This window comes from Vulpes vulpes, chromosome 9, assembly GCF_048418805.1.
Source record: "Vulpes vulpes isolate BD-2025 chromosome 9, VulVul3, whole genome shotgun sequence".
NCBI classification, from domain to species: domain Eukaryota; kingdom Metazoa; phylum Chordata; class Mammalia; order Carnivora; family Canidae; genus Vulpes; species Vulpes vulpes.
This window is the reverse complement of record NC_132788.1, coordinates 62,364,378-62,390,140: the sequence shown is the minus strand read 5'-3', so window position 1 is coordinate 62,390,140 and position 25,763 is coordinate 62,364,378. Positions and strand designations below refer to the sequence as shown.

Genomic DNA, 25,763 nt, shown 5'->3' with positions numbered 1-25,763 from the left:
AAAACTTTCTCCATATCAGCAAGGAGTCTGTTTGCTTTCTCATAATTCGCATGTTCACTGGAGTAGCACTTTTAATTTCCTTCAAAAACTTGGCTGTTTGGGGCAAGAGGCCTAACTTTCAGCCTCTCTCAACTTTCAACATGCCTTCCTTACTATGTTGAATCATTTATTTTTTATTTTTTTATTTTTTATTTTTTATTTTTTATTCAGAGAGAGAGAGACTGAGAGGCAGAGACACAGGCAGAGGGAGAAGCAGGCTCCATGCAGGGAGCCCGACGCGGGACTCGATCCTGGGTCTCCAGGATCAGACCCCGGGCTGCAGGCAGCGCTAAACCGCTGCACCACCGGGGGTGCCCCGAGTCATTTATTTTTTATTTAAAGGGAGATATGTGACTCTTCCTCTCACTGGAACATTGCAGGGTTATTAACTGGTTTAATTTAAATACTGTTGTGTCTCAGGGAATAGGGAGATCAGAGGGAAAGAAATGGGCAGAGAAATGGCCAGTGATTGGAACAGTCAGCACACACATATTTGTCAATTAAGTTTGTAGTCATATATGGCTGCGGTTTGTAGAGCCCCAAGAACAATTACAATAGGAACATTCGATATCATTAACCACAGATCACCACAACAAATAATAATGAAGAAGTTGGAAATATTTCAAGAATTGCCAAAATGTGACACAGAGACACAAAGTGAGCAAATGCTGTTGAGAAAATGATACTGATAGACTTGGCTCAATGCAGGCTGGCCAAAAACTTTCAATTTGTCAAAAAATGAAGTATCTCTGAAATGCAGCAAAGTACAACAAAACAACGTATGATTGTACGTGCTGATTAAAAAAAAAGGGACACCTGGGTGGCTCAGTAGTTGAGCCCCGCGTCCTGGGATCAAGTCTCACATCCTGCTCTCTGTGAGGAGCCTGCTTCTCCCTCTGCCTATGTCTCTGCCTCTCCCTCCGCGTCTCTTAAAAAAAAAAAAAAAGTGGCAGACAGGGGCACCTGGGTAACTCAGTGGGTTAAAGCATCTGTCTTCAGCTCAAGTCATGATCCCAGGGTTCTGGGATCAAGCCCTAGGCCAGGCCCCCCCGCTCAACGGGAAGTCTGCTCCTCCCTCTCCCTTTGCCTGCTGCTCCCCCTGTTTGTGCTCTCTCTCATACTCTCTGTTAAATAAAATCTTAAAAAAAAAAAAAAAAAAGTAGCAGACAGTTGCACTTTTGCAATGATAAAATTATGCCCCATGCCAAAACCAAAAGCATTAACTTCATGTGCCCACTACTTTCAGGGTACTTCCGGCAGTGGAAATATAACAACAAAATAGTCTCTTGTGCTCCAGAAGCTTATACTGTAGTAAAGGAAGAGACACCAGAGGCATACAACATATATGACAGTGCTATGGGGAAAAAATGAAGCCAGTAAAGCCATCCGTGCATGAGGAGGGGATGAGCTTGATAATCTTTACAGGATGGTTACAGAAGGCCTCACTGAGAAGATGACCTGTGAAAAACAGGGGCAGAATAAAGCAAAGGACTAAGCCATGTGACTTTCTGAGGCAATACTATTTCTACCCCGTCTTTGACATAGCTGTGATCACAGATGAGCTGCTTACAGCCAGTAACCTCTCCTTCAGATTTCATACCAATCACTTTTACATTTTGCACAATGATTTCTTCAATGAGTTTATTGAGCATGTAGGTACCACCATAAATAGCACTTTGCCTTGCAAATCTCTGTGGCAGCTCTCCAAGGCCACAGACTGGGTAAAGGTATAGGTTTTTGCCATACCTTGCCAAAGATTCACTGTAAAGTTTAATCCTATCAGTAGTTTCATAACATGGCTGATCTAAATAGTCATAGGTTCTGTAAAATGCCAGGGAAAGGCCAGTAAAATCTATGACATCTTGTCTCAGTCAATTATCTTGTACACCTCTTGCACTGTATTGTTCTTAGGATCTATGCCCTTGATCCTAAAGTTCTGGGATCATTTTTATCAAAGTTGGCAACATACCCTAGGAATTTTCTGAAGCAACATTTTCCAAATAGTCCCATTGAGTTAAATGCTAGTGTTTCTGTGTCAGTGGAAGAAACCTTGTAAATTTTTCTTCCCTTACAGACAAAGCTCCCTTCAGTCACTTTGAAATCCAAATAGTGAGTGACCTCTGTATAAAGCAGAATCTTATCAGCTGCCCATTGGCCATGAGGAACTTAGGGATTAAGTCCATGTTCCAGTCTCTTCCTCGACAGGGACATCAATGCTGGTGGTGATCCTGGTATTTTAAATATTTTATATAAATTTTCCTGAGGTGTTATACCTTCTCTTCCATAATATGGGTTTCTATCCATGTAACTATCTGATGAAACACTGTTTCACCGACAAATAACAGTAAGTATAAAGTCTCTAAGGTCAAAGTATAATCGACATGTTTGAGAAACAAGAAAGACAGCATGCCTGGAGCAGAATAAATGAGCAGAGAAGTGAGAGATGAAGTCAGAAAGGGAGCCTGTTCTGTAGGGACCAAAGGACTGCCACTAAGAAGACTCAGGCTTTTGCTCCAAATGAGATAGGATACCACCAAATGAGATGGGATACCACCTCTGGACCAATGTATGGTCTGACCTTTTAAAGGATCCCTTCTGGTTGCTGGCCTCAGGACTATTAGAGGGTAAAAGCAGAAATACAAAGACCACTAGAAAGTGATCACAGAAATCCAAGGCTGACTCAGGTTTGGGCAGGATAATATTGGCAGGGTGATGAAAAGCTATTGGTTTAGGGAAATCTATTAATGATAGAACCAATAGGATTCACTGATGGAATGACAGATTAAGTGTGAAAGGGAAGGGCCAGGGATGACTCCAAGGTCTTTGGCCTGAGCAAATGAAAGGACAGAGCTGCCATTTAATGAGATGAGAAAGGCTGTGGGAACAGGTTTGGCGTGGGGGGCAGCGATGGGCAGCAGAGAGAATTAAGAGTTGCCTTTAAGAGGTCCAAGCAGAGATGTGAGGTAAGCAGTTGGATATATGAGTCTGAAGTTTTGGGGTGAGATCTGGCTGAAAATATAAATTTGGAAGCCATGAATGGACACATGGTATTTAAAACCATGAGACTGCTGCAATTCACACACCTCAAATACGAGCTGTGTGAAAGTAATAATCCCAAAATGGGTTCTTAAACTGCATTGGTAACTTTTCATTTCCATCACTCATATAAATTTAACTTAAGAGAGCTGGTATTATAATGCCTAATACCATTCATTATAGATACTCAGATTTTGGGGGTGAATTACAGACTTTCAGAATAATTGTGACTCCATAAAACACAGGAGTATCTTGTGCATTTGTTAACTACACAATAACCTTACCTCTTCAGAATGCAGCCAAGAACCAAAATAGGTCTTTGGGTAGAGAGAGGCAGTCATGAAATCCATACGATCAAGTCCATGAACTTCATTAACTAGTACAAGTTCCTGCAAATGTTGTTCTGACCCAAAACATGCGAACAGCAGTCTAGGACCATTCAGTTAAACAGGCAGAGGCCCACCAAAGCACATATTCTTATTAACACCTTAGAGTATCAATCTATAATACACGGAAGACAATATAAATGCAGGTAAAATATATATGATAATGATGACAGGAATCTTTTCTTAGCTTCCTTTGTTCCAGGTATTATGCTGGGTATCTTTTAGTATAACTTTCTATTTCTAATCCTTACAATGATCACTGAGAGTATCAATAATTATTACTCCCACTTTCAGAGGAGGAACAGAGCCTTGAGAAGTTTAATATTTTGATCACAGTCACATCACAACTGGAAGGGCCAGGACTAGAACCCAGTTATGCTGGAATCCAAAGCCAGTATGCTTTAAACTATACCATAAGAAAAGGTATATTCTATATACTCTTATAAGATGCTCAGGGAATTAGCTATTACGATCATTATCTAAAACGTTTAGATTCTTAAACTTGGGAATAAGTTACATGAAGAAAAATTCATACCTTGATGGGGATAAACCAGAGCAGTGAATGATGCTCTACACTCACAATTTGCAAAAATGACATTGATGCAGACTGGCTGCTACACAAAAATACAGAAACAGTATTTTCTTACTTAGCTCAAGAATGATGGACCACTTAGACAAAAATATTCTAATTAAATTTTAATTAATTTTAATTTTAATTAAACACCACAGTTTCCTAAGAACATTATTTGGAATAAAACTGAGCCAAGGAAAAAAAAAACACTGTTCTTTGAAATTAAATGGGCAGAGTTAAAGAAAAGATCTGAACGTCAGTCTTTTGTCTGAAAAATATCTGAAATTATTTCCAATACTCTTTGATTTCGGTTTAGAATATTAAAGTTTTTAAAATCATCACGTCTTAAAACGGCAATGACAGATATAAAGAAACAAAACTCACAAATGATACAAATATCTTACATTTTAGTCATAAGATTAAACTTCTTCCCTCATCAATCTTAAACCAGATGTCAAACAAGTACTAAAATTGATTGGCTTGAATTTCATCCCTACTAATTCTCCAAATAGAGAACCCCAGTACTTTAGATATGACAAATGTCCACGAAATGTTCACCATAGGGCAATTTCATGGCAAACAGGGAGAAACAAATGATAAAATCCATCCCAAATCCACAAAGAATGCTTCTCACCCCACCACACCCACTATAATGAATAATTAAACAGCCTATTCCTTTTGCGAGTAGGTGAGAAAGGGGAGAGTTTCATCATTCCATGGCCTCCCTTTAAGGTATCAAAAGGTCTATGCTGATCACCTCTCTTCAACAAACCTGTGCTTGCTTTGTGAGATTCTCTTCCTACTAGCAGGGAAGTCATTACACTTTCAGTAACAGCTAGGAAAAAAATAAGCCTTGAGATGCAATTTTACTGTCTCAGGGAAAATCAAACAGCTAATAAATTCCTTTCTAGACACACAAATGGCTAACAGACACTTGAACAAATGCTCAACATCAGTAGGCACTAGGGAAATACAAATCAAAACCACAAGAAGATACCACCTCACACTGGTCAGAATGGCTGAAATTAAGAAGTCAGGAAATGACAAATGTTGGCAAGGATACAGAGAAAGAGGAACCCTCTTACACTGTTGGTGAGAATGCAAACTGGTGCAGCCACTCTAGAAAACAGTATGGAGGTTCCTTAAAAAGTTGAAAATAGAGCTACCCTACAACCCAGCAATTGCACCATTGGGTATTTACCCCAAAGATACAAATGTAATAATCCAAAAGGGCACCCGGACCCCAATGTTTATAGCAGCAATGCCCACAGTAGCCAAACTATGGAAAGAACCCAGATGCCCACTTTCAGATGCATGGATAAAGAATATGTGATATATATCTATAATGGAATATTACTCAGCCATTAAAAAGAATAAAATCTTGCCATTTGCCGTAACATGGCTATAACTAGAGAGTACTATGCTAAGCAAAATAAATCAGACAGAGAAAGACAAACACCATGATGTCACTCATATGTGGAATTTAACAAACAAAACTGACAAACATAGGGGAAAGAAAGGAAAAATACAATAAGATGAAAACAGAGAGGAAGGGAAACCATAAGAAACTCTTAATTATAGGAAACAAACTGAGGGTTGCTGGAGGGGAGGTTCATAGCGAAACAGGGTAACTGGGTGATGGGCATTAAAGAGGACATTTGATGGAACAAGCACTAGGTGTTATATGCAACTAATGAATCACTAAACTCTACCCCCATAACTAATAATACACTATATGTTAACTAAATTGAATTTAAATTTTTAAAAAAAATTTTTAGGGTACCTGGGTGGCTCAGTCAGGTAAGCATCGGCCTTCAGCTCAAGTCATGATCTTAGGGTCCTGGGATACAGCCCCACATCAGGATCCCTGCTCAGCGGGAAGCCTGCTTCTCCCTCTCCCTCCATCCCGCCCTTCTGCTCATTCTCACTCTCTCAGATAAATAAAATAAAAATTTTTATTTTTCAAATTTCTTTCTAAAGATATGGCTCCTTCCTTTCTCATGGACTTCAAAATCTAAATGGTGAAAGACTTTAAGCAACTCAGAGAATCTTAGAGTTTCTTAATCTAGAAAACAGCACTTTTTTATGACTGTTTAAGGAAAAGACTAACCAAGCCAATTTCTAGAATGTCGTATTAGGCAAGTTCAGAGTACTAAATGTGATCATTTCAGGACACAACCCAATGAAATAAATGTATGATTCCTTTAGAAGAAATCTCTTTACATTTTCGGAACCAAAGTAATGTACCTCCAAAATTGTTCCAACAGCTAGGAAGTTATATACTTAAGGAGATGGACACCTAATAACTATATACAGTATGCCCATAATAAAAATTCCTGATTGATTTGTATGATTAAAACTAAAAATAATTCAAGATACTGTTTGGTAAAATATGCCACTTATATCCTTTTGGGTGACCAAACTCAATTCTACCATCATGCTAATAAGTAAAGCTATATTTCTGAGCTGTATAAAGTACTAGCAATTACCTGTTTCACATGGCACACCATCTTATACATGCTGAGTAAATCAGATTAAGAATTAATGGGTTAATATATAACAGCCACAGAAACAATTATAGGTATGCATGTATACACAGGTTAGTATATACATATGTACACATGCATATGTTACCCAGCTCTGTCCACTGAGAGGGCTTAGAAGCAACGACATCTCAGTAACAGTGATCATACCTAGCTCCAGATCCTGATTCTAAATACCATTCTCCATTAAAAGGAACCAGGGCTTCTTGGAAAAATGGATGGTTCTAGGGGTAGGACAGGAAAAATAAAAGATGAAGCTGGAAGACCTCTGTAGTACCCAAAATAAGTGCTCAAATCTGCATTTTAAACCTTGTTTTTCATGATTAAGACTTTCTGCCAAGTAAAGGAAGAAAATATTACCATGAGATTGTACATGAGTGATTAACGAATGTTGTCACTTCCTTTATTTTACACAAAATATGCAACCCTGCATTCTCTAAGCCCCAACAGTGCGCAGAGTAAAGAGAGGACTCATATAAAAGGCCAGAGAGTTAGGGGTTAGTCACAAAATTAAATCATACCGTGCAAAATTCAAGCTTTTTACCAGTTCATCTAATATGCGGTTATTTTTTAGGTCCGGCTCTGTGACTGTCTAGAAAGGAAAAACAACAGATGGAAAAAGGTCAGAAATCATAAAATAACTTGTCATAATCTTGTTTTGAAAATGTGTGACCCATTCTCCTGAGACTCCTCATCCCACTAAGTCTTCCAGGAAAGCCTCAAAATAAAGTTCATTTATCTCATACTAATATGGAATTTTAAAACAATGAATCAGCATCTGCTGCCTGGAAGTCTGATAAAAGCTCTACACAGCCTCTGATAAAATTGTATATGCTCTGTACCAACTAAGATAAACCCTAATATGAGCAAGAATCTTTATTCAAAATGCCATCCCAAAAATTCCTCCTGAAAAGCAGAACAGAGATGATCTTTTAAGTGACCACTGAGGGAGAGGCATTAGGTGTTCAAAGAAAATTTAAAAACAAAATTGGTGTTCAGGAATCCAACAGGAAAATGACAGATTTCGTAATTATTTGGCATGAATGGTATTCAGTTTATCTCCTTGATGATACCATCTTGGTAATGGCATGACACCAAGCTGTAAAGAGATTAAACATGGAAGCTAAACTGCATCATGTCTTATGTAGGGAAATAGTTCAGAGAAGTTCAATGACATCCTAACACCATGTAGCTCCCAGAGGAACCAAACTAGAACCCAAACCCTTCAATTAGTCCCAGTATCCTTTCTATTAGACCTCATGGTCCCTTCTTTCTTTATTCCTATTTATGTTTACTTGGCCTTTTTACCTACCTTTTCATTTACTTGAAATGCTTCAGAAATTCTAACAACAAATTTCCTACTGTTTTCCCTGAAGGCCTGATTTGGGAAAGAAGTAAGGAATAATTATGGGGGCCCCTTGGTGGCTCAGTTGGTTAAGCATCCGACTGTTGATTTTGGTTCAGGTCACAATCTCAGGGTTCTGAGATCAAGCCCCAGGTCAGGCTCCGTGCTCAGTGCAGAGTCTGCTTGAGTTTCTCTCCTTCTTCCTCTGCCCCTCTCCCCACTCATGCTTGCGCTCTCTCTCTCTCTCTCTCTCTCTCTCTCTCTCTTTCTTCTTTCTAAAATACATAAATAAAATCTTAAAAAAGAAAAAAAGTAAAAGAAGGGAACAGTAAGGCTGGGTTCAGCCCAATGACCATGAATCTTTGCCTTCCACACAAATAAATACCAATCCTATGCAAATGAATAATCCTACCATCAGATTTTCTACCCAAGGTAAGAAATTAGAAAACATGAGAAGCCATAAAAACAGATCATAAGATTTAAAGAGTGCAACATCCGATCTTAAAATTAGATTCTACTTTCCTAAAAGACTGATTACCAGAAATCTTTATGAAAAATTGAAAAAAGCCTAGTTCTCCATATATGTGTTTATATATGTTTTAGAGGTCCTTTTTGAAAATGTCTTTTATGTAGCTTAATTCAATAATTATACCCCTTCCTTTGGGCTTTTGTGTATACATGATACAGAAATATGTGCACCAATCAATTAAGTTTACAAGAAAAAAAAAAGGAAAAACTTACCACACAACAAGTTGGACATTGTGTTTTATAGGACAAAAATTTTCTTATACAGAGAGAACAGTCTGCAAAAAGACAAATGCAACGTAGTAAGTTAAGATATATTAATAATATAGGAATCTGAACAAAATCTGACTTAAGCCCTAGAATATTTCCATCATCTAAGGTATATCATTATAATCTCAAAATTCTAACACCTCTATTCTACCTATGCATACCTGCAAAAGTGATGAAACAGCATTTTATGGAGAGGAAAAGATACCAAATAATAATAATCATGAGTCCCTAGGATATCATAACTCCATAAAATATAGGAACCATACATGTAAGACCTCAGATGGATATTGTATAAAATGCCAGATATCCCTGTGCCTAACATTCTAAAATATAAATTTTGAAATAAGACATATACACGTGTTAAAAAATAATATATACCTAGGTTAGCAATTAGGGATTTCTACATCCTAATTCTATAAATGATGTCAATGATCCCATATATAACAAGCACTTTGTGGCAAGCACTTTAAGAAAAGAAAAATATATAAGGGAAGGTTCTTGACCTCAAGGAGCTAACAAAGTAGTGAGGCAATTTCAGTACTACTCAGTGTAATGAATCCTAAGGATTTAAGCAAGAAATCAGCATTAACTAAATTCTTCACACCCAAGGCAGTATAAAATGATCTCCCAAAGGGGATCAAAAAATGTGACTAAACAGAATTGTCCCTAATGGTAGCTAATTTGCTAGCAGTCCAAATTCAGCTTAGTGAAGGGGTCTCATTAAAAAGGATTCAGTTTACTTAAAGAGGAGGAGACAGTATGATTTGGGGTATAGATATCCAGGAAATGAACAAGTTGTGGCAGCCTCAGCAAGAGCATCCGGGAGGAAAAATAAAAGAACACATTAAAGGAGAAGATAAAACAGGAAATGGGTTTAGGTTTTGTGGGAAAGCAAAGATGAATAAAGGGGAAATTCCAGTTTATAGGTAAGGAGCTTGAAAGATCACCCCATCTCCATCTAGTAAGAAGTAAAAACACAAAAATCAATTCTAACAAGTAAACAAGTCAAAAGACTGAAAAGGGGCACCTACGTGGCTCAGTTGGTAAAGCGTCTGCCTTCAGCTCAGGTCACCATCTCAGGGTCTTAGGTTCGAGTCCTCCATCAGACTACCTGCTGAGTCTCCCTCTGCCCTTCCCTCTGCTCGTGATCTCTAATTAGTAAATTAAATCTTTACTAAAATAAAAAGACTGAAAAATCAGCTCTTCCTAGCTCCATCTGAGAACTGAGGTTATGAGACAAACTGTTGCTCCCGAACTACAGAGAGACAGGATAGACACAGAGAATCAGAACTTACCAGAGCAGAAACATCCACAAGAACCAGAGAAAGAGCCTCTGCTAGAACCAGTGTTGGGGCAGGAAAACCTGAACTGTAATTGGCAAATCGCTAGAAGTTCAGCAGGGAGGAGTCTGAGAGTTAAAAACTCCAAGGGGACAAAGCCACAGGTGGGCCCACACACACTGAATTTCAGCTCCAAGGGTTCTACCAGGGACTCAAAGTGACAATCTGAAAAATCCTCTGGTCTTTCTGCAGGGCGAGGGGGGAAAGTAATCACTTTGCAATACTCCAGAGCATTCTGTTCTTCTTGACAAAGCCTGCCCTCAAGAGAAACTATTTTACCAGACCCAAGTCTTCTGGGATATGATCAGAGGCCAGCTGACCTCGGGGAAGGGAAATAAGTGACTCCAGCTATCTCTACTCATCCTATCCCACCTAAGGGGAGGAACAAACTAAGAAGCACCTGTGAGGTTCACAGTCCAGGGCACAGACTCACTAAATGATAGACGTAATCACAGAACACTGTACTTCTCCTGACATCCCACGGGCACATTACTAAAGGTCTATTTATTACAGTTCCATTTCCCTAGTACATCAGGATTGGTTATTAGGAAAAAACTACAAGGCATACTAAAAAGCAAAAGACATAGTTTGAAGAAACTGAACACATCAGAATCATAGCCAAATATGGCACAAACGCTGGAATTAATAAACTAGGAATTTAAAACAACTGGACAAAGTTGATGACATGGAATAACATGGTCAATGTAAGAAGAGAGATGGGAATTCTAAGAAAGAATCAAAAAGAAATGCTAGAGATAAGCACTATAACAGAATGAAGAATGCCTCTGATGGTCTCAGTAGATTAGACACAGCTGAGGGAACGAAAAAAATTTCCTGTCTCTGCCTCTCTGTGTCTCTCAGGAATAAATAAATAAATAAATAAATAAATAAATAAATAAATCTTAAAGAAAGAAAGAAAGAAACCTAGATCTACAATAAACAAAGGAAAAGCACCAGAGAAGGAATACAGGTAAAATAAAAACTTTTATTTTTCTTATTCTTAATTGATCTAACAGGTACGTTTCCTCAATGGCAGCAAGGTATTAGGTTATTTGTGTGCGTACACATACACACATATGTATATTCCTTCTTATGTGCGCTTTTGTAGAAGTGGAATGAATGACATCAATGCTACAAAGTACTGGAGGGAAGAATATTCTGCTTGGGCTGCTATAATAAAATACCATAGATTGTTCCTTAAAGAAAAGAAATGTATTTTCTCATAGTTCTGGAGGTGAGAAGTTCAATATCAAGATGCCAATGTGGTAGGTTTGTGGTGAGAACTCCCTTCCGGACTTGGTAGATGGCTGCCTGCCTACTCACAGTGTCCTCCTTTGGCAGGGGGACAGAACAAGCTACATGTGTCTCTTCTTTTAAGGGCGCTAGTCCCTTCATCAGGGGCCCACCTTCATGGCCACAACTAAACCTAATTATCTCCCAAATACTATCATATTGGGGATTCAGGGCTTACAAATTCTGGGAGGGACACAATTCAGTCCACAGCATTCTGCAACTTGCCCCCTGAAAATCCATGCCCTTCTCTTGTGTAAATACATTCATCCTATACCACCACTCCCCAAAAGTCTTAATTCATTCCAGCACTGACTCTAAAGTCCAAAGTCTCCTCTAAATATCACCTAAATCAGATATAACTGAGACATGAGGTATGATTCATTCTGAGGCAAAAATTCCTCCCCAGGGGGATCCCTGGGTGGCTCAGTGGTTTGGCACCTGCCTTTGGCTCAGGGCGTGATCCTGGAGTCTGGGGATCGAGTCCCACATCGGGCTCCTGTGTGGAGCCTGGTTCTCCCTCTGCCTGTGTCTCTGCCTCTCTCTCTGTGTGTCTCTCATGAATAAATAAGATAAAATCTTTAAAAAAAAAAAAACCCTCCCCAGATTCATTCTCTTGACTATCAATGTTATTCTCTTCGTATACAAAACTCTCCTGGGCAATACTGTAAATCAAGATTTCCCAAAACCTGGCTACTCATCCAAATCACTTGGAGAGATTACTGTTGGTTTTCATTTGCTTTCCCAGGCCCTATCCTGTCATATTGATTCAATGGATTTTGGTCAGTAATTTGCATCCATAATATGTGATCCTGATTGAACAATAATTTTTTTTTAAATTACTGTTTTTGCTGTTAGGTTTAACTATATACAACTGTCATTTTTTGGTAAATCAAAAAAGAACAAATATTAGCAATTTCATGTGGTTTAACATAACACTGTGCACTTACTATGTGCTCTGTTTAAGTATGTTTAATATATAATGCTTTTGATCCTACAGCAACCCTGAGGCTGGTACTAATATTAGTCCTATTTTACAATAAGTAAAATACAGCACAGAGTCCAGCCAATTTGCCCAAGATCACAACGGTAATAAGTGACAAAGGCAAGTACCAGAGCTCATGCTTTTAACATATTAATTATTTAAAATATATACAATTTGGGGATCCCTGGGTGGCTCGGTGGTTTGGCGCCTGCCTTTGGCCCAGGGCACGATCCTGGAGACCCGGGATCAAGTCCCACATTGGGCTCCCTGCATGGAGCCTGCTTCTCCCTCTGCCTGTGTCTCTGCTTCTCTCTCTCTATCATAAATAAATAAATAAATAAATAAATAAATAAATAAATAAATAAATCTTAAAAAAATAAATAAAATATGTACAATTTGCTTATAAAATATATTTATTATATATGCCTATACAATACAAATAAATACTACTTCATTATAAGATCACATGTACCAGAGTATATATAATGGGACTACTGCCTTCTCTTCTGCATAATCTTGTTTTGTTTTCACATATGGGGAACCAGACACAGGCACAAGAGGATCAAGCTCTTGGCTTAATTTCAGTCTACTAGTTTACTACCAAATATGTACTGGTGAACTGCAGACCAGTGTAATGTATTCTCTAGTGAGCAACTATCACATTCCAACCAAAGTAGAACCATTGAAGAGCTCTGAACTAAGGCTTTATTTAAATCTCCTGTCAAGTCTGGTTTTCCTCCCAAAACCCACCTATGAGCTCTGCAGATAGGGTGGGGGAGAATAGAATAAAACAGTGATGTAAAGGGTAGCTTTGGGTGTCCCTAGATGGCTCCATTTGTTAAGTGTCAGACTCCTGATTTTGGATCAGGTCAAGATCTCAGGACCATAAGATTGAGCTCCACACTCACAGGGAGTCAGCCTGAGATTCTCTCCCTCTCCCTCTGCCCCTCCCACAGCTGGCATCCTCCCTCTTCTCTCTCTAGTAAATAAATAAATCATAAAAAAATAAAAATAAAAACATCCAAGCTTTGGGGAAGGAAGCATTTCTCATCTCAAACAGAATATAGCCAACTGCTAGCTTTCAATTATCAAGAACCTAGCATCCTAACAGTAAAAAACCAATTTCTAAAAGTTAAACCAGTTATTTTTGTGTGTGATCTTAAGGCTTGTATGAGAAAATGAACCATTTCAAAAATAGTTCTAGAGTATCCAGTTAAAAGCAGAAAATCTCGTTCCCCATTTGAAAGGAATAGGTCCTAGAAAGTTGAAAAGGCTGGCCTCTGCCTCCAGTTCTAGAGTTAAATGGCCAGCTAGCTGGTAAGAGAATAATATCCCTACTGACAACCAGCACTCCAGCATTCCCATACATGCAGTTCTGCATAACTGTATGTCCCAGCCATATGTAAAGCTATCACTACTCTCCCATCTTATTTCACAGTGCTGCCTCATAAGAATATAAAAGAAGAAAAACACATTATTTGCCTAAAAGAAACTTCCACTGCCTCTTAATTTAGCAAAGGTAATAAATGGAATACTTCATATTTCACTTAAAAATAAAGAAATTAAATTGCCTTTTATTAAAGCAGAAACCTCAATTAGTTTTGTACATCCAAACCCACAAAACAAAAAAGAAAAATGACTGCTGATCCATCTTTAAAATAGTGGTAATTTAACAATGTCTACAAGGCAAGGATTTCAACTAGGAGTTAATATTTTGAGCATTTTCCATTATCAAGTCAGAAACACTGGACAAGTACAATGAAAACTGGCACCTGAACACATCAATCTATGAGTAAAAACATTTCTCACTTAATGGTGTTTTACAGATTGGAATAAGTCCATTCACTCTCCCAAAAAAGTACTCTTTAAAGAATGATTTTGGATCAATTTAACTGACTTGCATTCTGCCAATATATCCCACACTCCAATAGTATAAAGTGTCCTTAATAGCAGAACTGCAGATGTAATGTTCATTAACCATATCCAAAAAAGCTAAACAGAGCAAAACAGAATAAAGTTTAAAATGATAAATCCTGAATGTTTAAAACAATACTGTTTAAATACAATACTGTTTAATGTTTAAAACAATACTACAGACCCAAAGCAACTTTTGGTATTGGAGGAGCTTGTGACAAGTAGTGTTTAGTAGAAAAGGCCTACCAAATCATGAGAGGTACAATATGAAAAATAAGTGCTCATAAAATAATCATCCTGAAAGTACTCCCTACTGACTTCCTCTTAAAGAATGATAACTCTAAGTGACAAAGAAACAAATAATGAAAATAAAAGTAGGGACACCTGGGTGGATCAGCGGGTGGGCATCTGCCTTCAGCTTGGGGCATGATCCCCAGGTCCTGGGATTGAGTCCTGCAATGGGCTTCCCACAGGGAGCTGACTTCTCTCTCTGCCTATGTCTCTGCTTCTCTCTCTCTCTCATGAATAAACAAATAAAATCTTAAAAAAAAAAAAAAAAGTAAAAGCTAATTTTTTCAACTAAGCAGAGTTCACCAAATTCATAAAAAGTGATCTTTCATCTACAGAAGGGATGCCCATCTCTGTCCATGAATTATGATCCTTCCATAAGCAACTAATATGAAATTTACCCTATTAACAAATTGTTACACATATAGTATTGTTAACCGTATATACATTATTAGACATAAAGCAAAAACTGACAAAAGTAAAAGGAAAACTAGACAAATCTGTAATATAGTTGGGAGACTTCAACACACCTCTCTCATTATTGATAAAATATAAAGACTACTTAAAAATCACTATCAACCACCTTGAATATTTTACATTTATAGAATACTCCACCCACCTACAGCAGGATAGACATTCTTTTCAAGTATACATGAAACATTAACCAAGGGGAAAGAAAAAAAAATACTAAGCAAGAAATATCATATAATGGACTATAAAAATGTCTAAGAAAATTTTAAAGAAATGAAATCAGATTATGTTCTCTGACCAGAACATAACAAAATTAGACATTAGTAACAGGAAAACATCAAGAAAACCCCCAAATATTTAAAACAGACTTCTAAATGACTCATGAGTCAGAGAAATCACATAGCATATTCAGATACATTTTAAATTGACTAAAAATGAAAATGCATATTAAAATGTGTGGGATGTCGCTAAAGCAGGCCTTAGAGGAAAATTTATAGCTTCACATAGTTATATGAGAAAAGAAAGATGTAATGTCAAACAAATAAAAAGTATAGATCAATGAATAGAAAAAAGACAAAATATAGAAAACAATGAACTAAATGCTGGTTCCCTAAAATGAGTAATAAAATTGATAAATTAAGGAAAAAAGAGAAAACAGACATTTCTAGCATTTGGGAAAAAATAAGACTTTGCTACAGATCCTTCAACCATGAAAAGGAAAAAAGTAATAAGGAAGAGTATTAAAAAATTCTGTGCCAAAAAACTCAACAGCTAAAATAAATAGATAAATTTAATGAAAGGAATACAAGGTTGTTTTAACAACAAAAAGCAATTCTATAATATTATAAAGAAGATCATATGAACATCTCCATAGATGCAGAAGACACACTTGACAAAATTCAATACCCATTTATATTTTTTTGTAAAAAAACAAACCTCTCAGCTAATTAAGAAAGGAACTGCCTCAACTTGATAAATTTATGAAAATGTATTAAAAATATAGGAACACTATAGCTAACATAATATTTAAAAGACTAAATGATTTCCCCACAAAATTAGGACTAAGAAAATGATGTCCACCCACATCACTTCTATTTAACATTGTACTAGAAATACTAGCCTGTGTAAAACAAATACAAGGCATAGAAATTAGAAAGTAAAAGTGTCTTTATTCACAGATGACGTGACTATGTATGTTAAAATTCCAAAGGCAGGGATCCCTGGGTGGCGCAGCGGTTTGGCGCCTGCCTTTGGCCCGGGGCGCGATCCTGGAGACCCGGGATCGAATCCCACGTCGGGCTCCCAGTGCATGGAGCCTGCTTCTCCCTCTGCCTATGTCTCTGCTTCTCTCTCTCTCACTGTGTGCCTATCATAAATAAATAAAATTTAAAAAAAAAAAAAATTCCAAAGGCATCGACAATTTTGTTTACCAAAATTGGTAAAAGTGAATTTACCAAGATCACAAGATAAAAGGTCAATTAAAAAAATTATATTTCTATGTTCATGGACTGTACAATGAAAACTAAACCATACTGTTGAGAGAAATTAAAGCTATAAAATCAGAGGAATATATCATGTTCATCTGTTGAAGACTCAACATTGTTAATAAGTCATTTCTACCCAGATTGATCTCTAGATTGAGGACAAACCCAATGCACATACCAGCAGGCTTTTTTGTAGAAATTGAAAATCTGAGTCTAAAATTTATATGAGGGATCCCTGGGTGGCGCAGTGGTTTGGCGCTTGCCTTTGGCCCAGGGCGCGATCCTGGAGACCCGGGATCGAATCCCACGTCAGGTTCCCGGTGCATGGAGCCTGTTTCTCCCTCTGCCTGTGTCTCTGCCTCTCTCTCTGTCTCTCTGTGACTATCATAAATAAATTTAAAAAAATAAAATAAAATAAAATAAAATAAAATAAAATTTATATGAAAATGTATATAGAATGCAAAGATCTAAAAGGTCCAATTTATTTTGATACAGAAAAACAAAATGGGAGGACTTAACATGTCTGACATCAAGACTTACTACAAAGTGACAGTAATTAATACAGTGTGGTATTGGCACAAGGATAAACATAGAGAAAAACAGGAAAGAGTCCAGAAACACACATACACACACATACATACCCCCCCACACACAGAGTTATTGCCCGAGGCTATATTAACTAAGATGGGAAATACTCTTTAAAAAAAAAAAAGATTTTATTTATTTATTCATGAGAGACACATTGAGAGAGAGAGGCAGAAGGAGAAGCAGGCTCCATGCAGGGAGCCTGATGTGGGACTCGATCCCAGGTCTCTAGGATCAGGCCCTGGGCTGAAGGCGGCACTAAACCACTGAGCCACCCGGGCTGCCCAAGATGGGAAATACTCTACCAGGAAATTGAAATGTACAGTATTTTAATTATAGTGGTTACATGGTATATATCTTTGTCAAACCTCACTGATGCTTGCACACTTTACTATGCATTTAAAATTGATGTATTTTATTATTGTAAATTACACCTAAATAAAGATTATTTTAACACATATTCAGAAAATCCCCAAAACTTATCTTTACTAATGTCAATCTAATGTAAAAAGGAATTAACAATTATTAAGGTCCTATAACATGCCAGACACTGAGTTCTGTACATTTAATCATCATCCTCTAAAGTAGAAATTATTCATCAAATTTTTACATTTGAAGAAATGTTAGCATTTGCAAATTCAACCAGCTATTAAGTGGGGGAGTAGAGTCAAGCCTAAGTATATCTCTAATGCCCATGCCACTACCACCACCACTCTCTTCGGTCTTTGCTATAGAAACTTTTTACCAAAGCTAACTACTTTCCATCAAAACTGCTTTTTGAGCCTCCCCTTTTTTTTTTGTTTGTTTTTTAACTTTCCAAGAAAAATCACTTGAAAATAGCTCCTAAACAATAACAAGTTCTCCACTATGTGTTAAATGCCTCAACCTACAAGGGCACACGGGTGCCTCAGATGGTTAAGCCTCTGCCTTAGGCTCAGGTCATAATCCCAGGGTCCTGCATGCTCAGTGGGAATATGAATCTCCATCTCCCTCTCCCTCTCCCTCTGCCCACCCCCCCGCATGTGCTCTCTCTGTATCTCTTTCTCTCTCAAATAAATAAATAAAATCTTAGAGAATAAAAAATACATAATAAACTCATAAAGCTAAGTACAAGCAAATTTCAATATAGGAGTCTTTCCAGCCTCACACAGAAAGGTAAGTGATAAAATTGTCTATAATACTCTTCAGTGGTAGATTCTCCCACTGGGATTTTTAAAATTTGAATATATTTGAATATATCTTTAAACTTTGAATATTCATGTCAAGGACTACATGATTGAACTACCTATGTGTTTTCCTGTTACAAAACAAAAACTCTGAAATTTAACATTTGCCTAAAATTTGCCTAAAAGTACCAAGCAAATAAAGAACCACGTACAATGACCAAGATCTTTATTGCTGTAATTTTACAAAAGGCATATAAATATCCAAGAGGGGACATAAGAAAATAATACGGGAGAAGATGGGATTTGAGATGAACACGAAAAGAAGAGATTTACAGATAGCCCAAGGACAGCTGACATCAGGAACATCCTTTGTCCTATAGACTTTCTTAACTCATGGGTCTTAACTGAGAACCACAGTAGATGATAGTTCCAGGAAAACACACTTTTGCCATCTTTGCTTTTAATAGCAAGAATTAGTACTACCAGACCTCTGTTGGCAATATTACTCCTTCAAGTGTTCTTCACTCCCATCTCTGGCCTCAGGAATATCCCCCTGGAGAAATGAGTGTAATGATGACTAAATAGGAAACCGATGCTATCGCTTCTACCATCATCTTCAAACCCAAAAGACAGTCTTCATAATATACAGATTATGTGTTGGAGTAGATCCTCTCACAGATCAGAAAAACTGGACTGAGAAAGCTCACGTTTGAAAGTTACCTAGAGGGTGTCTGTCACTGGGGAGAATTGTAACCAGACATGCTCACTGCTTTCATTGTTGACAATGGACTAAAATCTTGGGAGTTTGAATGATGGAGACGTTATTACAAAGAGAAGCTCAGGACAGTTGTCAATGAAGGCTTAATTTCAGTGTTCCCATATGTCTTAAGTGCACATATTTATAATTTTCACTTACCCCAGGGTAAACTTAAAATTGATTTATAAAAAATTATCTTTTTCCAGACTTCCAAGAACACAGAAATTTGTGAAGGATAGTATTTTTACTTCTTAAATGCTTTTTTCTCCTCCTGATTCTACTCCTCAACATTATCTGTTAACAGAGTTTTGTGCATATCCTTTTGGGGAGTACTGGCAAATAAACTGATATGCAAGCAGTCTCCTGGACCCATACATTAGCTACAAACTTTCTATGCAGTAACATGCTTATATATAAATTATTTCTAATATTTCTACCCAATTTGTTGAAATAGTCCTAATAGTTCCATCTCATTGGAATTAAGGATATCCAAAATTTGTATTTTGAGTCAAAAAGTAGGTTTTCCCAAAATTGTAAAAACTGTCATCAATCTCGTCACTCAGTGTTTATCTATGAGACTTCTGTTTTCCAAAATCTATAAATATTAGATGTCAATGTTTTAATCTTTGACAATATAATATTACAAAGAAATTGTTTTTCTTCTCTTACTGCTCAAACATCTTCATATGTCCTTAAACCTTACTAGTCATTGTTATTTCATTTTCCTCTATGTGTACATGTGTTTCATTTCCCTTGGAATGTTAGTGTCCTTGTTACTGGTTTCTAAGAGAGCATTTATGAGTAAGGATGTCAACTATATGCCATACGTTGCAAATGAAATACCATATTTTCTCACCAACACTTTATAGTGATGTTTTACCTTTTGGTTGTACAGAAGTTGCATTTAAAATATAATAATTTTCTGCTTTAAAAAAATAGATATCCAAGAGGAAGGCAAAAGAAAGTATCATCTGAAAACTTCAAGATAGAGGAGCCAACAGGGAAAAATAAATGTGTACTCACATTTGGTGTTAAATTAACACTATCTTATATAAAAATCACATTTTTACTAATTCTTTTTTTTTTTTTTTACATTTTTACTGATTCACAGAGACAATGCATACTTACAGTTATGTGAACACTGAGGAATCATCATTGCAATGTTGAAATAGTCAAAGCAAATTCCACAGCGCAGCAAATCATCTATTGTCTGAAATGCAAAAATACATATATACCTATCAGAAAAACACCAAGACTGGAATGTCTACCACAGAACTCTTTTTCCATCCCCTAAAAAAAAAAAAAAACAACTTAATAGTACTTTTTTGTCAAATACAAACTCAGAATTAACAAACTCAGAATTAACTCCACATTAATTGTGAGGAATCTTGACAAATCAAGAAAAACCTTCTCATTTGTAACTGACACATCCAAATGTCAAGTTACTGAAAAAGCTTTCGAGAGACAGAGTTGACACTGTACAGCTTCCTGTTCCACAGCTTCAACCCTTTACAAAAGGGCTACTCCATTCCTGTTCCATTTCCCATGTGTTTCCAGCTCCTACTCCAAGCTTCTTCCACTTCAGACCCCATTCCCAGTCACGACTGAGTGAAAGGTACCAATAACCATTCACCACACAGATTAAGAACAAAATCAAACAATGTTAAAGCCAAACATTAGAAAGTGTTTTGTTAAAACCCTTACTTCACAAATGAGGGAACACACACACATACTAGGCATGAGTCAAGCCAGGACTAAATTTCCTATGTCCCTGCTGGCAGTCAGTCCAGTGCTTTCTGCACGGTATCACATGGTAATTATGACATGGTGGAGCCAACTGAGGAAGGCCTGGAAAAAGCTGGAGCCAGTGACAGCAGAAGAAGGTAAAGACGTGGTCAATCTGGGAAGTTAGACAGGTGTGTGTCAGCCTGGAATGCAATCCAAATAGGAAAGGGTCTATTCTCACAATGCAAAATCTTCTAAATCATTTAAAATAAAATGTTACTCCATTCAGTAGACTACTGGAGCAGATTTTAAGAGAAAAAGAAAAAAAAAAAAAAAGAGGGAGTTCACTCACGTAATAATACAGAAAGATTACCAAAATAAGCACAAGAAAGAAGGTATGCTGATTTTGTTAAAAAGAGAGCGCAGAATAAAAACGTATTCTATTTTTACCTTGTATACATACAAAGAAATTCCAAAAAGATACACAATGAAGTAATAAATTATAGTAATGGATCAGAAAACTGGATAAAGGACAGGTTGGGAGGGAGTTTCATATTTTTTCAGCCATGAGTGTATCACCTAAATTTTCAAAATACAAACAAAAAAGACCAATGTCACTAACAGTCTATATGATGAAATATTACGTAGCCATTAAAAAAAAAAAAAAACAACAACAGTTTCAAAGAATCATTAATGTCATGGGGGAAAAAAAAATCACAGAACAAATCTACAGCAATACATTACAATAAACTATCCAGTTTAATCTCCATAACAATCTTCTGAGGTCTCTAGCATCTGTATCCCATTTTTACAGATGAAGCCTACAGTGCTTTTAAGTGGCTGAATCAAACCCAAGAAGTTGACTCCAAAGTGATCCCAAATTTTAAATGTATACACATCATACACACACATTAAACAGAGAAAACATTAAACCATGGTAACCTCTGGATGGTGGTAGGGTGATGGGTAACTTCCATTTTCTCCTTTATCTTAATCTAAATTTTAATTTTCTACTTATATACACATACTCCATTTATAAATTGTCAAAACCAAAATTTCCTGTTACTATAAAATCAGGAAAATAAACATGAAAATGCCAAATCTTCCATTATTTTGGATGGTAAACTACCACTGACACAAAAAGCTAGAGGACTGTGTTGAACATCAATTAAGAGCAGAGGCAGGGCTGGAAGTCAGAGTGCTTTCTTCTATATAACTATCCTTTCTGGAGGAGTGGTTCTGATACATACTGGCCAAGATCTGTGGAATGTCACACTGTATCACACGAGCTATAACATTCTTATCCAAATTTCTAGTCATGCCCTTTCAAGACCATAACATGCACTGCAGTAAATCAGAGTGGTCAAATGACTGCTCTAGGACTTTTTCAACTTAAAAGAGGGGAAGTGGAAGGGGGAAGTAGGCAATCAATGAAAAGACTTAATAATTAGTGGAAAAGTTCTTAAGTTTTTGGGGTCACAGATCCCTTTAAATATATAAATAAAAACCATGAACTCTCAGAAAAACACATACAAACAAAAATTTTATAAATAATTCTGGATATGAAAGTCTTTCTATGAATCCTAGGTTAGCAACCATGGTTGTGGAATCCGATTTCTATTTCGTGTAAGAAAGAATTTCAAACAGAACTACTTCTGGGAGCAGCTAATTCCTTGTCCCTGGAAAAAGTTCGAGCAAAAACTAGATGAGAAATTGGTAGGTATATAATAAAGGGATTAAAAAACATTGATCACTGGAACAGGATAGAGAGCCCACAGATAAATCCATACCTCTACAGTCAGTCAATCTACAACAAGGGAAGCAAGACTACACAAAGGAGAAAGAACAGTCTTTTCACAAATGGTGTTGGAAAAATTAAACAGCTGCACGCAAAAAAAGATGAAACTGGACCACTTTCTTATACCATATACAGAGTCAGTTCAAAGTGGATTAAATACTTAAATGTGAGTCCTGAACCCATAAAACTCCTAAAAGGAACAACAGCCAGTAATCTCTTGGACATCACCTTAGCAACATATTTATAGCTATGTCTCTTCAGACAAGGGAAACAAAAGCAAACATCAACTATTGGGAAAACATCAAAATAAAAGGCTTTTATCCAGCAAAAGCAACCATGAAGAAAAAAAGGCAACCCAGTGAATGGGAGATGTTTGCAAATGATATATCCAATGAGGGGTTAATATCTAAAATAAAGAATTTACACACTCAATACCAAAAAAAGCCCCTAAATAATCCCATTTAAAAATGGGCAGAGGTCCTGAATAGACATTTTTTTCAAAAAAGATATACAAATGGTCAACAGACACAGGGAGAGATGCTCAACATCACTAATCATGAGGGAAATGCAAATCAAAACTACCATAAGACATCATCTCATGCCAGTTAGAATGGCTAGTATCAAAAAACAAGGAATAACAGGTGTTGGTGAGGATGTAGAGATAAGGGAGCCCTGCTGCACTGTTGGTAGGAACGTGTAAATTGCTGCAACCACTATGGAAAACACTACGGAGGTTCAAAAAGTTAAAAACAGAAATATTATATGATCCAGTAATTCCACTACAAAGTATTTACCCAAAGAAAATGAAAACACCAATTTGAAAAGACATATGCAACCCTATGTTTATTGCAGCATTATTTACAATAGCCAAGATAGGGAAGCAACCAATGTCAGTGGTTGCATAGAGAAGATGTGGTGCATATATATACAATGTAATATTACTCAGCCATAAAAAAGAATAAGATCTTGCCATTTGTGACAACATGGATGGACCTAGAGGGTATTATGTATGCCAAGTGAGTAAGTCTGACAGAAAGGCAAATACCATACCATTTCACTTTTATGTGGAATCTAAAAAACAAAACAAACAAACAAAAAAGCCAGACTCTTAAATACAGAGAACTTGTGGTTGCTAGGAAGGTGAGAGGTGGGGAGGGGTGGGCAAAACAAAAGAGTATTAATAAGTACAAACGGTAAAAATAAAATACAGAGCTATTAGAAAAATAGAAAACACTAGCGGGGGCTGGCTTTCCACTATGATTCTAATATGGGCTCAATCAACTCCATCTCTGAACACTCTTGGGTGCTGAACCCTATATTCAATGCTGTGGTGAGACATCAAATCCTGCCTCTAAAGAACACTGTGGAAGTTGTGGTAAAATAAGCTTAAATCTACAAACCAAGAAGCTTTACAAGCCGCAGAGCTTTTACTTCCTTTATGCAATTCAATCTTCCAAATAACAAATAAAAATGGGGGAAAGAAATACTTACTGCATGTTAAGTACTAATGATAATAATAGAGGGGCAGCCCAGGAGGCCCAGGGGTCTAGCCCTGCCTTCAGCCCAGGGCGTGATCCTGGAGACCTGGGATCGAGTCACACATCTGGCTCCCTGCATGGAGCCTGCTTCTCGCTCTGCTGTGTCTCTGCCCCTCTCTCTCTCATGAATAAATAAAATCTTTTTTAAAAAACGATAATAATAAAGACATATTAACTGAATGCTTACTACCTTCCAGATACTTAGAACCTTCAACCAATTAGATAATCTCTGAGCATGTTCTATGTGTCAGGCACTGGTAAGCATAGTGAATAATAAGCCAGACAGGATCCCTATCTACACACATCAACTCATTTAACCAATCCCATAAACTATTTCTCTTTGTCTCCACTTTATAGTTGAGGAAATTCTGGCTCAGAGAGGTTAAGTAACCCACTCAAGATCACACAGTTAAATAAGAGCCAGTGGCTAGATTTAAACCAAGACCACTGGATCTCAAATCTATGTTCTCCTCCACCGTACTTTTTTTTCTTTTTTTTTTTTTTTAAGACTTTATCTATGGGATCCCTGGGTGGCGCAGCGGTTTGATGCCTGCCTTTGGCCCAGGGCGCGATCTTGGAGACCCGGGATCAAGTTCCGTGTCGGGCTCCCTGCATGGAGCCTGCTTCTCCCTCTGCCTGTGTCTCTGCCTCTCTCTCTCTCTCTCTCTCTCTCTCTCTCTCTGTGACTATCATGAATAAATAAATAAAATCTTAAAAAAAAAAAAAAAAAAAAAAGACTATCTATTTACTCATGAGAGAGAGGCAAGAGACACAGGCAGAGGGAGAAGCAAGCTCCATGCCAGGAGCCCGATGTGAAACTCGATCCTGGGACTCCAGCATCAGGCCCTGGGTCAAAGGCAGGCGCTGAACCGCTGAGCCACGGAGGCGTCCCTCCTCCACGGCACCTTGACCCCAAGGTCACAACTCCAAAACGACATGTTTCCTAGATGCTTCCACAATGTCAGCTCCTCACCACGGGGCTATCTCACGTCCTCAAGCACTGTCGATGACCCTGGTGATGGCAAGAAGAAAGGCCTTATACTTATTTTAACCTTCCCCCAAATCCCTTCACTTACTCCTCAAAGTCAGTCTTCAGCGTCAGTGGGACAGATACCGTAATCCCCAATTCTACAAAAATGAGGAACAGAACTAGAAAGTGATCTTGCACACAGACAGAAATACATAATCACAGAGCACGAGGGGGGAAGAAAAAAAAAAAAAAAAGCAAGCGACCGATGCTTAAGCTCGCACGGCCAAGCGTGTATTTGCTGCTGCTCCAGCGCAGCAGGAACCCAGGGCTCACGGCTACTGTAAACTGTAAACGGGCCTGGGATGCCTTGGCCAAAAACAAGCCAATGTCACTGAAGGGAAATGATGTAATGAGATGAAAGGCTGGTGCAGAGCCTGAGCCCTGGTCTCCTCGTTTAAAAGGGAGGCGCAGGGGATCCCTGGGTGGCGCAGCGGTTTGGCGCCTGCCTTTGGCCCAGGGCGCGATCCTGGAGACCCGGGATCGAATCCCACGTCGGGCTCCCGGTGCATGGAGCCTGCTTCTCCCTCTGCCTGTCTCTGCCTCTCTCTCTCTCTGTGACTATCATAAAATAAACAAATTAATTAAATAAATAAATTAAATAAATAAATAAATGGGAGGCGCACAAGCGTCAGGCGGCAGGGCACGCCCGGGAGGCGCCAGGGCAGGCCAGCACTAGG

At 37.7% G+C, this 25,763-nt stretch overlaps 1 protein-coding gene and 1 pseudogene across 2 annotated transcripts in view; both read right to left on the bottom strand.

The window, feature by feature from the left end:
- The window catches only part of RAD18 (RAD18 E3 ubiquitin protein ligase), a 102,523-nt gene that overhangs the window by 76,231 nt on the left and 529 nt on the right, over positions 1–25,763 (bottom strand). For both annotated transcript variants that reach the window (XM_026016939.2, XM_072720349.1), the window contains exons 2-4: positions 20,124–20,205; positions 8,662–8,723; positions 7,097–7,167 (exon numbers count right to left, since the gene is read on the bottom strand). In XM_026016939.2, the coding sequence (XP_025872724.1) occupies positions 7,097–7,167; positions 8,662–8,723; positions 20,124–20,205 (215 nt within the window). The remainder of the gene's footprint in view (positions 1–7,096; positions 7,168–8,661; positions 8,724–20,123; positions 20,206–25,763) is intronic.
- LOC112933700 (rab GDP dissociation inhibitor beta pseudogene) lies at positions 1,482–2,343 on the bottom strand (annotated as a pseudogene).